Genomic DNA, 17,401 nt, shown 5'->3' with positions numbered 1-17,401 from the left:
GGAGCTTAAGAGTGCAATGTAAGAAACCTCACCTTGTGCATAATTCCCATGCCTTATGTTACTGTGTCAACATTTTTTTGTCCCGAGGTTGAAAAATCTGTGAGTACGTTTGTAGCAGTGGCAGTGTTACGAAGTAGTGCAAAAAATTTAGATTCTTATAGAAATGTTACATGTTTTGGTTAATGAAAAATTATAGAAGATGTGGAGAAATTAGGAGAAACTCATTGAATTCATTTTGTGGCGTTTAGCACTTCTTTAAACCACAGTTAAGTAATAAAAAATTTAAAGTTGGTTTGGATAAGTGATTATTTATTAATATTAGGTAACCATCGAGAGAAACCAAGAGCCCGGGGGAAAATAATTTTTTTGTCCCCTCCCTTTATTTGACGTAGGTACAACTTTTCTGACCCCACAATTTAAAAAATTTTAATGACTGAAAAAGTTACTGTGGCCATAAATGTAAATGTAATCTGTGCATATCGCATTACTTGTAAGGTTTCCTATGAATTCTATTAACAATTTTGAGATTCACCAGGTGCCCCCTTCCTCCCTGGAGACCGGCCTCGGGGATATTTTTCCTGATGTCTTTGACTACTGGAAAACAAGATCAAAATGTCGGACCAGGATTCGAACACAGGTCCTCCAGAATGTGGGTCCAGTATTTTACCCCTGCACTTCTTACTTGCTATGTTTGTAGGGGTTACTGTGTTCAAATCACAGTACAGTTAGAACCCCTGGCTTACATTTGTCAAAGGGCAGAGAAAAATGGTGCAAGTGAAGGGAAGCACTTTATTTCTTGTAATTGACTTTATTACCATCTCACAAAAACTATAGTAAAAGCTCTTTTAATTTTTCCTGTACATTTTGTTATTCCTATCTTGCAAAACAAATAAATTGGAAATATAAGTCTGAATGCTAAATGATAATAAAAAATATAAAGCATTGTTTTACCAATTATAATACAATGGTAAAATGTCACATACAGGCTTAATACTCGCTTAAAAAATTTACCTCTGACGATCTGTATTCAATAATAACACATAATTGTAGTAAATAAATGTAACTACAGTACATTAAGAAAGCTTGGTGTAAATTAAAACTGTAATAGTTTCAGCACATTCAAGAAATATATGCATATAAAGATTCTATTGTGTAGTAGCTAGTTCAAGGTATGCCATAAAACAACCAATAAATTGCTATTCATGTGACAAAAGCTAGATATTGTCTTGCGTTTCTGTTAGATTTTTAATTTTTTTTAATTTTTTTTTTCAGATGCCATCAGTGAAAACAACCCACGAGTGATAGATGATTCTCGAGCGCGAAAGCTCGCTGTGGATCTGAAACGATGTACCTATTATGAAACCTGTGCAACATATGGCCTTAACGTAGAGAGAGTGTTCCAGGATGGTCAGTATGGAACATGGAAGTGGTGCTATCTAGTTTGAGGAGCGTTGTGGCAGGAGCACAGCGCTGTACGCCCGACCCACGTGTTGCAGCGTGTCAGAAGATAGTCCAGCAGAGGTTGTCCGACTCCCGCCCCTCGACCCCCAACAGCCACGGTGCGCCCGGCCCGCTGGGTCCCAGGCACCAGCACCAGAGCGCAGCGCCGTCGCCCACCAACAACGGCTTCACCAGCGGCTCCTCGCCGCTCACGTCGGGCGGCTCTCCCGCCGGCAACGCGCACAAGGTGGGCGCGCTCTCTCGGGCCTGAGTTGGACAACTATTCATATGAAACAGGTTATCAAATAAGTTGGATGAATCTAAAAAATGTGCCTAGCGAAAATGATAATGACATCCAGTTTCCGTCACAACGATTCTTGAATATGGACGATGAACACGTGGTCGATTAATGAGGTCATGAAAGTTAAATAACTAAGATTATGCTAATGTGAAGGTCAACTGCAAAAACATTATATGTTTGGAAATGAAATTATGTTTCTATAACTTAAAAAAAAATTCACTGAACATTTATTTCATTATGTGACAAATATTATTGTGAATTAAATTTATATGTGTTTAAAAAATATATTTTACTGCACACATATAATAACATGCTCAAAAGTACATTCAGCACTGTGATGCATTATTTGATTTCAAAATTGAGATTAAAATTGAAAAGTTTGAGATAGCTCACACCAGTAGTGTGATGTAATTTAAAACATATTAGAGAATATCTATCCAAATTTATTTGATGGAGATAATTGGATACTATTTTCTGTCCAATACTACCCCGTCAGTTATAATGGAAACAAATATTTGGCAGTGTGACAGGGCCATTATCCATGGTCTGGATTGTCTAAGCTTGTTGATATTATTTTACATTACAGCCTGGCAAAATTGGTTACGTAGCATATCAGTATTATAAATTGGTGGGTTACAATTAGCAGACACATATACACTAGAAAATATTTAGCAAAAACATTCGACAACACAGGAGGATCATTACATATAACATCATGGATTTGTAAACAGTACTGTTCATAATAACCACCTTTCATTAGTTTCACATATTGCCAAAAGTTTTTAGGATTACTCTTAATGTTATTATTAGTTACTTTTGACCAGTTAATTTTAGCACGTTTTATTAGGATTTTTACTTGTTTCCTATAATAAGAAAAATAATTCTAGTAAAAAAAGTTATTTCTCTTGTAAAGTTTATGATAGTGTTTCTTGGATTTTAAGTAATTAATTAATTCTTTGGAAAACCACATAGGATATGTAGATAAATTTTTGTAGTAAGTGGAATGAAAATATCAATTTTATAAGTTATACATTTAGATAGTTGATCAACAAGTTCATTAAAATCAGAAGATTTATAGAAATTCGTCCAATCATGATTTTTAATTGAATCACCAAGAAAATTTCCATCTTTGTAATTTCAATAAACAGAGGATAAGTTATTACTTGGTGATGTTTAAAATGACAAGTTAACATTTAACAGTCGATGATATACGTCTTCTTTGATTAGTACAATTTCAGCATTAGTCACAGTACATTGGCGTATATTAGTTGTACAAAATCTAGATTTTTTGAAGGTTGCTTATTGTTACATTGATCAAGGTTTAGGCTAGAAACAAAATTAAGTAAATGATTAGCCTTGGATTTAGAGGAATAATTCAGAATATTAATAGTAGATTTATTTAGCTAGTCAATATCAGGAATTTTAAAGTCACCAAGAATTAATAATTTGTCTTGACTTTATCTTTAAGTGACTCAATATAAGCTTGGAATGTATTTTTAGTGGTATCAAGGGGTAGATAGATGTTACCTAACGTTAGATAATTGTTATTTGCTTTTTTAATTTTTAACCATACACTTTCAATTCGGCGGAAATCATGTTTATCAATACAATGAACAGAAATAAACTTTTTTTTTTAACTGCAATGAACACATCACCACCTCTTTCTTCTTAGTGAGTTGAGTGTTTCTATCTTCTCTGAAGATCAAATATTGATCTGTAAAGTAATGGGTATTTATACTATATTCGTTGAACCATGTTTCCGTGATGCATATAATTTTCTTAATTGGAGTTTACCAGATTACAAAAGAATTCATTTGATTTTGTTCTTAAACCTCTGACGTTTTGATAGCCAATAGATCCTTAGATATTGCCTGCACAGAAAGTCTATTTCAATGCCCCTCCAAGCACCTGGGAAAAACTGGAAGCTGCCAAGTTGGTAGTTAAAGTATTGGCGGTAAAACTATTAAGTTTTGTTGGATCATCGGAAGCAGAGTTTGCAATTTGGTCAAGGTGAAGTTTTCCTTAATAAGGGCTTATTAAGCAACCACTAGGCCAGAAGACAATGTTGTCGATTCTTTCAAAATCTTCTAGCACAGAGACATGGAACAAGGCATAGGAGTCGTATTTTGTTCGAAGCTTAACTTGGGACATGTAAGTTCATTGGACCGTAGGGTCGAACCTTGTAACAAAGAGGGCTTTCGTCCTTTTGTAGATCGGTTTAGAGATAGTTTTATAGATAGTTTTTAATGTGGAAATTTTTATAATACCGACCTTCAGTGGTGTTTTCTTTCGGTTCACATCGCGTTTAGTATCTGCATTTCCGTTGGAACTGGAATTACGTCCATGTTGCAACTACGGTGAATTATTCGCTGTCCACAGGCTGAGAGTTATGCAAGGTCATGACTCCCAGCGGAACATGCTGAGTTGGAACTGGGTCAGGCAGAGTGAATTGAAATTTTATCGGTCTTAACCAATTTTGAAAGTTGAAATAAATTAGTAATAGTGTCAAGAGTCGAGAAATGTCCTTTTCGTAGTTTGTGTAGCTGATCTATTGCAAGTGTGCCAGTGTTTGATCGGAGAAACTGTTGTTGGTTTGCTCAGGAAGCGATCAGTGTGTCTGCGGTGGGGCCGACCCGGCAGGTGCACACTCTGTCGTCCTGCCACCGCGCCCAGGACGAGAAGTGGCTCGGCAGCGCCACCACGCTGGACAACAACAACCCTGCGCCGGGCGCCAAGGACAAGGACAAGGACCTGCCCACGCCCAGCTCCACCCCCACCACCTCCAGGTACAGTCGAGGCGAGGCTACAATCACTTCAAGACTCTCTGCAGGATCTTGCCACCTCGTTCGTGTACGTTGTTGATGTGTAACATCTTGGCTCTCGGTTTACGGCATTTGGTAGGAGTAATTTCGTGAATGCGATGATGGAAGTCAAGGAATGGAAATATGTAACAACCTCAGTGCTGCCATGTTGGGAGGATGGCACGAACCTAAGTTCAACAATACAAGGGAAAACTTTATAGCAATAACTGTATAGTAAATTTTAACACGATGGCAATATTTCGATAAAATTCATTTTCGAAAATCAGGTCATAAAGCAAGGTGGATTTTAGGTTTGTGACATTTGAAACTACATAATTAAAAATCGCTTTTTTCACTGTCATACTTAAAAGGCTTAAGAAATTTTTGTAAAAGTATACATTAGTAGATTGTACTTTATATAAAACATTGACATGGCCCAGGGCCTAACTGTCCTTATACTAAACGGGGGTTCGCGTCAATGCATGTCTTAGGATTAATTTGAGGGCGTCACCGTGCAAGGGGCACGGACCCGGGAGAGACTCTTTTTCAGGGCCGTGACGTCGCCCATGTGAGGCGTGATTTTAACCCCCTAAAGCCAATCCTACACTCGCTACTTGCCCGCTCTCAGCGTCGGGCACGCTCTTCACCTACGCAGTGGGCTCTTAAGGCGTCCCACACGCCGTCACACTCAGGATGTTGAAATAAACAAATACAAATAAAATTGTATGCCCTGGTTTATTAAGTTGCTACTTCGCCTACACCTTTGATTATATTACACAACGCCTGCGGCACAAATCGGTTCACGTGGTGCAGCCTGACCACGTGGTCACACTCTAAAATTAGGTAATTAGTGTAAAAAGTATCATAGTGGTCACTCATACAATTATTTTAACAGTCCCCCCGACCGAGAGAAGCCCCAAGGAATTACGAACGAAAAGATTTAGGATGATTAAAATTTAACAGAATTACTCAGCAGTGCAGACAAGCAGAGAGTGAGGTCCCCGGGGTGCTGATGCGTCTGCTCTCGGTCGGTGCTGGCGAAGGACTGGGGCGAGCTCAGGGCTCCGCTAGCCTAACATGGCGTCTTCGCGCCGAACCAATTACCGTTATACCTATTTACGATTACATGCCACAGGAAGCTACAGGTAAAACATGAAACACTCTTTATAATTAGATTACACCAAATGCATGATAAAAACTATTAACTAAAATTACAACAATTTATTATTAACGATAACCAGTCCGGCTTCGGCGGACTTCGGTTCGCCTCGTGCATGTTCGGTATGTCTTTTCGTAGTTTATGCCTTAACTAAATATTAATTACTTAAAGTACATAAAACACTCCCGGCCGATCTCCCGTCACACGCCACTTGGGGAAAAATAAGCAAAAAGAGAATTACAAGGTTTATCTCTAGTTAAAGGGGTGTGGCGCACTGCCGCTACAGCGTCCTCTTGACGTCCGTGGCGCGCTATTCAAAGCCCTAGTGGCAGGGAAGGATGGAGGGTGGGGTTGCTCAGGCGGTGGCATATCGGGGTTAAAAAGATAGCAGGCCCAAACGATGTCAACATACTGCAGTAAATAACAGTAGTTTACAGTTGATTGTGAAAGTTTTGTTCTAAGGTAAGCACATGAAATAAATCTGAACAGATATATATTTTTTTTGAACGTGCAATTAATTGTCATATATTGACGGAAAAAAATTCATCCATTTCAACACTGACGTAGAATGATTAGATGTGTTTTATATTCATGTTGTGCTCATGGTACAAAATTAAATAATTAATGATACAAAAGAATACACCAATAACAGGAATGGAATACATTGTAAACATAAGGTGTGACTCGGGGAATGAAAATAATTGTGTTTTGAAGGAAGTACATATATAAATGAGGGGGAATGTGAAATCTAGGTTCTACTGATAGTGAGTACATCTTTGGCTGCATTAACAGTCAAATGTTAAAGAAGAGCTGTGATGGCAAGGCAGAGCGCATTTGTTTCCTTGTCTCTATATTTTTGTGTAGGTTTAGCAATGACGAGGGCTGAATGCTTGTGAGCAATGGCAGTGTCATCTTGAGTGCTTCACAATTTTATACACACACACATTCACACACACATTCACACACACACACATATATATATATATATATATACACATACCTACATACATACATACATTACATACGTACATACGTACACACGTACGCACGTACGCACGCACGTGCACACGCACGTGCGCACACGCACGTACGCACACACACGTACGCACACGCACACACACACACACATACACACACACACATACACACACATACACACACATACACACACATACACACATACACACACATACACACATACACATACACACACACATACACATACACACACACATACACACACATACACACACACATACACACACATACACACACACATACACACACATACACACACACATACACACACACATACACACACACATACACACACATACACACACATATACACATACCTTCATTCATTCATTCATTCATTCATTCATTCATTCATTCATTCATTCATACTCAAAATTCATGTTACAACGCTTGAGGGTAGAAAGCTCTTATTATTTGCAAACATTTTTGCCAGTAAACATGTTGCCGGAAACGCGTAGTTAAGCCCCTGTAGCCCCAGAAAGAGTCAGTGTAGGCAACCCGTTGGACTTTGTGCGAGACAGACGATGCTGTGGTGAATTACGTGTTTACGACGCCGGGCAGCGCTCGAGAGGACTGTACGATGTCGAAAGCTCTCCTTTTTACTTCCGTTGGTAGCGCCCTCACCTCCTTCCGTTCGTGCCGTGCCATAGCACTGCGCAGCATGACATCGCAGTGTGTTTTGATATCACTGGTGGTCTGTCGTTGACTGTTCTGTCGTACAAGCAAACTCGTGGTGTCATTTCTTTCGCTGTGGTTCTGAAAAGGGCAACGTTTTAGTGGAGCTCAATGGAGTAGATGTTTAGTGAGTACACGGACATGCTGCTTGTTTACGGGGAAGCTAGACATAATGGACGAGCCGCCCATCGTCTGTACGAAGAACGATATGCGGGTCGTAGGATTCCAGCTCACACCATGTTTGCAAGACTTACTCAACGAATGCGTGATACTGGTACATGTGCCGTCACAAGACCAAATGCTGGTGCTCCACGCAGGGTTCGTATTCCCAGTTTTGAAGAAGATGTACTTCAGAGATTTGAGGAGAGTCCGGATACAAGCACAATGGCAGAAGGTTCCGATATGGACGCTGACAAAATGGCTGTTTGGCGAGTTCTTCGTGAGCAATTCTTGTACCCGTACCACCTTCAAAAAGTACAACACAGGGGTCCGGCGGACTATCCTCTTTGCATGACCTTTTCTTGTTGGTACATTTGAAGAGTTTTGAGGAACCCCGAGTTAGCGGTTTTATTCAGCGATGAAGCCAAGTTCACTCAAGACGCTATTCTCAATTCGCACAACAGTCATGTTTGGAATAATGTCAATCCGCATGCAACGTGTGTTACAGCTCGCTGGGAACGTTTTTCAGTTAATGTGTGGGCCGGTATTGTTGACGGCGTACTCATCGGGCCTTTTTTTCTTCCGCCACGACTTACCGGCGCCGGATACCTCCACTTTCTTCAGAACGAACTACCAGGTCTTCTTGAAGAGGTTCCATTGCATGTTCGACGTGTGATGTGGTACCAACATGACGAGGCACCACCTCATTTTTCCCTGCAAGTGCGAGAGTATTTAAACCAAACATTTCTAAACCGATGGATTGGAGGAGCGGGCCCAAGGTCACCGGACATAACCCCGTTAGATTTCTTTCTGTGGGGTTACGTAAAAGGCTTATCTACGCTACGCCAGTAGAAACGGTAGAAGAGCTTACACAGTGAATCATTGAAGCGTTCAAAATCATATGGTCGACTCCACACATGCTCCAGCGTATCCGTGAAAACATGATTCGCTGTTGCTACCTCTGTGTCGCTCAAGGTGGGCGTGTTTTTGAGCCGTTGCTTTAGGCTGTCACGTTGTTAAAATGTATGTAACAATTTAAATGTTATGAAAAAAGCCGAAGCTGTGATTAATTTCAGAGTGAAATTAAAATCTGTGCCACGATTAAAAAGGTTATTTCTCTACTCGAACGCCCGCACATCCACAACATAACACTCTACAACGGGTTGCCTACGCTGACTCTTTCTTGGGCTACAGGGGCTTAACTACGCATTTCCGGCAACATGTTTATTGGCAAAAATGGTTGCAAATAATAAGAGCTTTCTACCCTCAAACGTTGTAACATGAATTTTGATACATTCTGTGTGTGTGTGTGTGTGTGTGTGTGTGTGTGTGTATATATATATATATATATATATATATATATATATATATATATATATATATATATATATATATATATATATATATATATATATATATATACAAAATAAAAAACACAGAACTCTCCTGTTTAAAAAAAATTGGCCTAAGAATAAAACCTTAAAATCTTGTCTCTATTTATAAATTATTGGTGCAAAAAAAAAGAGTAAAAATTATCTCTTCAAGCTTTATAAGTAGTTACACTCTGGTATTAATAAAATGCTCTAGCATGAAACTGATTAATGCAGGTAGGCGACTGAAGCTGTCGTAAATTTTTATTAATACCAGAGTGTTACTACTTATAAAGCTTGAAGAGATAATATTTACTTTTTTTTTTTGCACCAATAATTTATAAATAGAGACAAGATTTTAAGGTTTTATTCTTAGGCCAATTTTTTTTAAACAGGAGAGTTCTGTGTTTTTTATTTTGTATGAAATCTGTTTATTAAAAATAGATAACATATTACTGATAAATATACAGTACTTAAATGTTTCATGATACAAATTTCTCCGAAATAGTGTTATTGTGACTGATACATAATGCATTTTTTTAATGTAATGATTTTTAATAAGCATGTCTAACTATTCGGAACATACAAAATAAATCTGTTAAAAATTTCTGCGTTTGAAAAATATAAAAGGTCGTAATGTAAAAATGAGTAATTAACAACATTTGCAAGATTATAAAGTACATTTTTTCCAAGCTTTTTTTTATTAAAATGTTGTACATATTACTTTCATTAAATTTAATATTTAAAATTTTAGTTATTTGTCATTGGAGTTAAGTTTTTATTGAAAATGCTGATTAATTTCCCGTTTTATTTAATTGAATTTCAGTGCGTTGTGGTGTCTTAACTTGATTTTCAGTGTTATATGGTGTATTGACATGCTTTTCTGTGTTATTTTAGTTTTATCGCAATTCACTGTATAATCTTGTCCCCAAGTATTAAATTCAATAAATACAAAATACAGTGAAAGCTCTCAAGCCTGGGGTTATGGGGCTCGGCTCATTCAGTGTTTGCTTTCAGATTTTTTGTGTATATTTCTGGTGTTAACCTAGGCCAGGGGTCAGCAGACTTTCCAGTGAGATGAGCCAAATATGAAGTAAACGGATTATCCAATTTTTTAGAGAGCCACAACATGTATTTTCACTGTATCTACCCGGAGTTCTAAGAAGATTATTTATATAAAATCTAAATATTTTATTCACAAATGTAACATAAAGTCTTAAAAATAAATGCTGCTTAGGAAATAAAAGTATGTAAATGTAAAAAAAAAAATATGCTAGTCATTAGTATAGCTCTACTGATAAAACAAGAGAACCTAAATTATTTTAATTAATTAATTATTAAAATAGAAAAAGCACCTGGGCTTTGAAAAATGTATTACTTAGTTGGAACAGTGACCTTGCATCACTTTCAAAAGCTTAGCTATATCTGGCAAGCAGCTATTTATTTTCAATTTTAGACATGATTGTAAGTTCTTGTTTAATTTACTTCTTAATTTATATTTTATTTAATCCATTGAAGAGATAGTTTGTTTACATGAATAGGTAGAGCCAAAGATTGTTAGAATAGCAAAGGCTGTTTTTTTTTTTATTTCCATAGGTTTCAGGAAGACTATTCCACGTATTAAATATGATAAGCTTATTTTAGGCATTTGTTTTGCACCCATCCACTTATTGTAAGATATTAAATTTAATTTCTCTCTTTCGTACTCTTCCAAGTGGCTGATGAGATCTGATTTTTTTTACGTGCTGTGGCAGTGCAGTGAGTTGTAGATGGAAAGAGAAGCATGCGGCTTGCGAGCCGTGGTTTTCTGACCCCTGGCCTAGGCTGACCCATTATTGCTTCTTTCTTGCATTACAGTGTTTAGACCAAAACAATTGTATTATTTTGGTTGAAATCAGTGATGGGTCGAACCTCAATTTTCTTGAATCTGAATCTTGAATTTTAATCCCAAAGAGTAGGTACCTAGAATCCACCCCTTCAATCCCAATCTAGGTATCAAGTTTAAAACAACATTTTAACATTGGTGTTGACATACACCTTTTAAATTTATTTTATAAATTTTCTATAATCAATACTTAACGTAATTTTATTTATATAATTACATATCAAAAGTAGGGTAGAATATCTTGTGAAATGGCAATATGAAGAAAAAACAGACCTAGTAAACTTTAGACTTTTCACTGTTGAATTTTTTAATTTACTTTTTTCTCCATTATTTTTCTTAGAATGTTTTTTTTTTTTCTCGAATCTCAGTCTTTCAAATTCTAGAGATCTGAGGTTTCAATGATTTTACAGAGTCCATTCCTAATATTTGCATGTTCAGAATACAAAAAATAATTTTTTTTTATCAAAAATGTTTCCTTATGTGCTAAGCAAACATCCCCAGACCATTGTAGTTGGTGACTTATACAGAAATTTCTTTGATAGCTACATAAGGGATTAAGAATGTAGTCTTTTTTAACTGCTCAATGGTAATGTTAATATTTCTGAGTTACCCTTATTCAAATATTTTCTTAGAATTTTCTTTCAAAATTGAATATTTTGAATAGTGAGGATTTAGTTGAAATATTAAATAACTGGAGATAAGACTCTATAGTGGACGCCAAAATATGTCAACACACCATATAACATTGAAATGCTGGTCATGTCAAATAAAACAGAATTTTAGCAATATTTTTATTATAATAATTTTATTTCAAAACTTAATTAATGTTAATACTTTAGTTTGTAAGTAGTCAGTAACAAAATATTCACACCATTTGTATTGTAAAAATGAACTTAGTTCCCACCTTATCTTCTTACATAACAGTTTCTGATATAGAATTAAAATAACATCCATTTTGCCCATTTATTTTTTGTTTTAAATTTTTTTGTTACATGTTTGGGTTGTACCATTATTAAAAGATATCTTTTTTTTATGAATTATGTAATTAAATTTAACATCTTTGATGTTGAGTATTGCACTATCTTGATAAAATAAAAATTAAATGTTAGTTATTTCATATGTCATTTTTATTAATATGATTTATGGGCTTTTTTGTAAATTTATCATAATAGCACACATGTTTATGTTCTCTGTTTCAAATATTCATAACATGTTTGCTTAAGATTATCTAATAGTGGTAAAAAGTCACTCATTGTTCATAATTATGATCACTTCCGTGACCTTGCACAGTCTAAAAATAACATTTAGCAAATATGTGTTTAAAAAAATGTTTGACCCAAAAACAACAACCATTACAAGAGAACTATCGTAACAAATGCCTTGACATGAACATGAAGTAACAAACCCAGCACGGGTGTGTGTGGACTGTCGCAGGAAGAGCAGGAGAAGATCGAACCTGTTCACGCCCTCGAAGAAGGGCGACGACCGGCTGAAGAACGGGGAGCTGGGCAGCGGGCGGGCCATCCCGGTCAAGCAGGGCTACCTCTACAAGCGGAGCAGCAAGGCCCTCAACAAGGACTGGAAGAAGAAGTACGTGACCCTGTGCGACGACGGCCGCCTCACCTACCACCCCAGTCTGCACGTGAGTAGCTTCGCTGCCCGAGTGGTGGGTCGGATCCCCATTTTCTCAAATACAAATCTCTCATTCAAATCCCAAATAGTACTATAAATATTTCCCTCGAATCTGAATCTAGGTCTCAAGAGTCAACTATTAAATAACTTACAAGAAATGAAAAATATTAACTGTGGTATTGAAACATTTAACCATTTTAATGTTTTATTACGTATTGTAATTTTAAAAAGTATAATATCTTGGGGAATGATAACAGGAGAAAAATTTGATCTTGTAAACTTCATAGGTTATCAGTGTTGAATTTTTTAATTTACTTTATTTCCTCTATATTTTTCTTGTAATCTTTTCCTTCAAATATTGAATTCTTTGAATACTAAAGATTTTATGATTTTCGAGGATTTGATTGGTTCATCCTGAGTGAAAATGTATGATGTATTTTGCTAGAAAAAAAATAAACATTGTAATGAATTGAAAACGGACAGTAACAATAAACTCTGAGCAAACTAAATATACCAGCAGTGTAGAAATGAGACCATGCAGCCAAGGTGAACAATTGGACTCGCTCGAAAAGGTCTGAACGTGAGCAGCTCAACAGGTGCCGGATTACAGATAACCATATAATGTGAGATACTCTGTACCATTAGAAAAAACAAACATCATTGTTAATTCATCATTTATTCAAAATTTGATAAGCAATTTGCTATACAGTGGAGCATTGATTATCTGAAATTATAGGTAACTGGGAGTGTTCTTATTAACAATATTTCAGATAACCAATCTTTTCGGAAAATAACATAGGGTTATATGAGCACAGTAAAACAAACAGTGAGTATGTATGTATTTTGTACTACAATACTCACACAAGAACAATATGTAAACAAATTGCAGTACACAAAGTAACACATAAACACAGGAACAATGAAACAAAAAATCATTTACGTAAGGAATAAAATTATCGAAGAAATCTGCAGATAATTAAAAGTTCTGTAGGTCTACATACATTTTAAGAAAAGAAAAAAAAGTCCAAAATTTTCTTTTGCTTACGGCCACGTTTGCAAATCCTGCAGTGCACGACATGCAAATTTGAATTAATTTAGCCTTCTAGAACGCATTCGTTTAACTGGTCGTTCGGATAATCAATGCACTACTGTATAGCAAAAAAAAAAATTAAATTTTACACTTAGTCAATTATTTACTCAAATATATTGGTTCATTAAAAATACATTGATCAAACAATTTTTTTATTGTTATAAGCAGGGTTTCCCGCAGACAGGGAAAATCTGGTAACGGGGAAAACTCAGGAAATTAATAAGGTGTCTTTAAAACCTGGAAAATACAGGTAGATCAACAAGATTTTAGTTACCAAACAGTATTAGTAATTTTAGTAATATTATTGTGTTTCTTTAGTGCCTTAAAACCAGCCCGTAATTCAATCTCAAATTAATTTATAATTAAAAATACATCTGTTATTAAGTTATCATTAACTAAATGAAAGACCAACAACTAATGAATCAACTGTGTATTGATTTAATGATGTAAAGCATAGGCAATAATGTCTATAGTTTTTCGTCTGGTTACAGTCTATAAAGTTTCAAAGTTTGACCAATTGTAATGGTTTATATATGACAAACTGACAGCATTGACGTGATTTGATTGGCCACTTCTCTGGCTTCATTGATAACAGTGTAAACTGTGTATGGGGGAAGATAATTATGTTCAATTTGACATACTACATGTGGTCGAAACGTGTTTCAATACATATTTGTAGTGTTATTTATTTTTGATATCTTGCAAAATTGGAAATTAGACAGGGAAATATTTTTAGTATGACAGGAAAACCGGAAAACTCTGGGAAATAGTCTTGGAACTGGACAATCATTCAGATTCGACAGTGGCTGGTCGAATGCTCAGGAATTCTTTCCAGTGGGCATTGGCAAGAAAAAGGTGTCTTGAATTTTCTAGTATAACCTAATTATGTGAGGTTTAAATCAGTGCTCAATATCAATTCAACATAATATTGTCTTTTATCAGGGTATTGAGGAATCTAAAGTTCCACCTCTAGTTTTGATGAAGTGTCTTGTCAATAGAGAAGTCATTAGGGACGGTAATACACATCACAGACCAGGAAAATAGGGGAAAGATATCAGCAATGGGACCGTCCAGCATTTTCTTTGAGTGAAATCCTGGATCCTCTATCACTCCACCACCTTGCTCCTTTTATTTGGAAATGCTTGAAAATATCCAACCTTAGCACCCGTGGCAGTTTTGAAAAGTCTTGCTGATTTCCTTGGCACTCTCTTCAATCCAGCCACATTATAATGACATATTTTTTTTATTGTTAAAGAACTATCTTGCCACTTACCAACAAATAGTAATCAGATTAGGTAATGTTATGAGTTTGCTAATTCGTACCATTTGTGTTCTGGTACAGTCTTTTTTTTGCGAGCAAATTCATATGTGTGGAGTTTCGGTGTGTGAGTGATAAGGTCACTCGCCTTCCTCTGAGATGATCCTGATTTTTTCTTGGTGGAATCAAGTGGGGAAGCATGGCAAATGTTGCTGTGAGCCAGGGGGTTTTCTCGCGGTTCTCCTGTTTCTATCATCCGTTCATTCTGTATATCCTCCATTCCCATCTCATCACACCTCATAACATCTTAACAACCCCAATGTCGATAGGTGTCAAGCTTGTATACTAATAGTACAGTAAAACTGTAATTGTTTTACATTTGTTTTACTGACTCTTAGCTAGCAGCTGTCAAACTGTTTCATTTGTTTACATGGTTGTACACAGTATTTCTGTTTTTGGACAGTATTTATATATATTTAAAGTCTTTGAGAACGATTTACGTAATTACATACCTAACATGTGGTTATGTAATTATAGGCCTTTAGTGGTGTTTCTGATTGGCATGATGTGATTGGCCGCTGCTCCGGCAGCGTGGCGCTTCAAACTTACTAACAATTACATTTTTTGAATCTTTGTAGTGTCCAGCCTGTTGCATCTTGAGTTTTAGGACCTATTTTACTGCAATAAGTTTGTGGAAACACACAAAGTGTGTGTATTCCAGAGCAGAACTACTTATGTGCAATGTGTAGGTAAAACTGCTTCGTAGATATCATCTGCGAACTGTCTTTAGTGCTCCAGATCAACAGCTGTAAAGGTAGACTATCTTTATGACCGATGAGACAGATATTAGTGATGCCTACTCAATTAAAGGCATTTTTCATGTCTGAACTTACGTGAAACAGTGTTTAGACACTAAACAACACACTAATGTACATTTAAATATTCACACTTTATGAGTATTTCTGCTGGTTAGATGTTAACAGTACTGCAACATAAACGCACTCAAATGTTCAAGTCTAGAAGTCTGGGATACGGTCCCTCATGCATCTATTGAACTGAACTAGTCTGAAAACAAGTTAAATTACTCAGAGTATTGTGTTTAAATGAAAATTGTAATAATACTTCTTTATACCCTAATTCAAACGACAGTGAACAAGAACTTTTGATTTGTTGTGTCCAACATACAGGCAGTGCTATATAACCATTAAATGTTGTATTTAACATTGTTTTACCAAGAATCTAAATTGGAATGGTCTCGGTTAAATGTGTATTTAAATATTGTATGCCAATAAATTATATTTTATTGTTAATTTAAAAGCACACTTTATAGTAACAAATGAGTGTTACGGTTTTCTCTTTTGAGTTAATAAAATTTCATTATTTTGATATAATTAAATGTTTGTTGTCAGTTTGCAAACTGGGGTAACCAACACAGTGAACCACTCTATAGTTGTCTTATTATGCTCATTGCTATGTAGATAGTGCCTAACAACACGTATTTGCTATTTATTTTAATGACTCATAAAGTAACATGCCTTCTGTACTTTACACCCTACTTTGCAATACACCTTGTAGTTAGTACTGTAGTACAGAGTACCTTAATGAATTCAAACATTCAGTGTAATGAGCCTGTTGCCAGCATCAAGTCGTTTGTGACTTGATAAACTCTTAAGGTTTCCGCCTACTTGGGTGCATGTATTGTGTGCAGAATTTCAGGAAAATCATATACAGTAGAATCCCGCCGATGCGGCCCCCCTCTGATGCGTCCATTCCATTTATACGACCTTTTTTTGAGAAACCGTGAAAAATATGAGCAGATAAAGTCGAAAATTTGAGTAAAATTGGCTGAAAAACAAGTCTGTTACACTTTGTTGGGCGCTGTGTGTTCACGTTTATCTTGGCGAGCGCTGTACTGTAAGCAGGCAGGCATACAAAAGACTGCTAAAAATAGATACCACCCCTCTAGACTGTCCATGCTACCCAATACCGGTAAACTGCGCGCATCACCTGATAGCATCTACGAGCGCATCTATTGTCGTCCCGGTCCCGGTCCCGGTCCCGTTTGACGATTGTGACTCGTTTTTCAATTTACACGGACTCGTGGATTCGTGAAAATGAGTATAAAGCGAGCCAGTTTGTCGCTAATGAAAAATTATGAGATTATCCAGCAAGTGGATAAGAAAACAATTTCCAAGACGAAGATAGCACAGAAATATGGCATTCCGAAGTCTACTCTCTTCACGATTCTTAAAAAGAGAGAAGAAATTATAAATGCAGTACAGAAGGAAGGCAGCAATTTGCAATTGAAAAATTTGAGGGGTGCGACATATTAGGTGCTTCAAGTGTGCGTGAGAGATAAGATAAAGAAGGTGAAGAGGGCGAGACCTGCCAGCCAATATATTTGTGGGAGGGGGAGACAGAGATAAAAGAGAGCGAGCCCTGCAGTAAGCAGAAGTGCAAGTTCAAGGTCGACATTTACCGTCACACTCTCGCTAGCTAACAATGCTGCTGGTCGCCAGCCTCGCACACGTACGCGCACGCACACACGCACATAACGCGCGCGCGCTGCTGCCAGACAGTGGCGACTGGCGAG

At 36.7% G+C, this 17,401-nt stretch overlaps 1 protein-coding gene across 4 annotated transcripts in view; it reads left to right on the top strand.

Annotated features, from left to right (window-relative positions):
• Positions 1 to 17,401, top strand: part of LOC134535557 (centaurin-gamma-1A) — a 487,893-nt gene that overhangs the window by 406,246 nt on the left and 64,246 nt on the right. For all 4 annotated transcript variants that reach the window (XM_063374736.1, XM_063374734.1, XM_063374737.1 and 1 more), the window contains exons 4-7: positions 1,273 to 1,407; positions 1,497 to 1,687; positions 4,343 to 4,527; positions 12,263 to 12,470. In XM_063374736.1, the coding sequence (XP_063230806.1) occupies positions 1,273 to 1,407; positions 1,497 to 1,687; positions 4,343 to 4,527; positions 12,263 to 12,470 (719 nt within the window). The remainder of the gene's footprint in view (positions 1 to 1,272; positions 1,408 to 1,496; positions 1,688 to 4,342; positions 4,528 to 12,262; positions 12,471 to 17,401) is intronic.

This window comes from Bacillus rossius, chromosome 8 (assembly GCF_032445375.1).
Source record: "Bacillus rossius redtenbacheri isolate Brsri chromosome 8, Brsri_v3, whole genome shotgun sequence".
NCBI classification, from domain to species: domain Eukaryota; kingdom Metazoa; phylum Arthropoda; class Insecta; order Phasmatodea; family Bacillidae; genus Bacillus; species Bacillus rossius.
The sequence above is the reverse complement of the archived record's forward strand: the minus strand, read 5'-3'. Positions and strand labels throughout refer to the sequence as shown.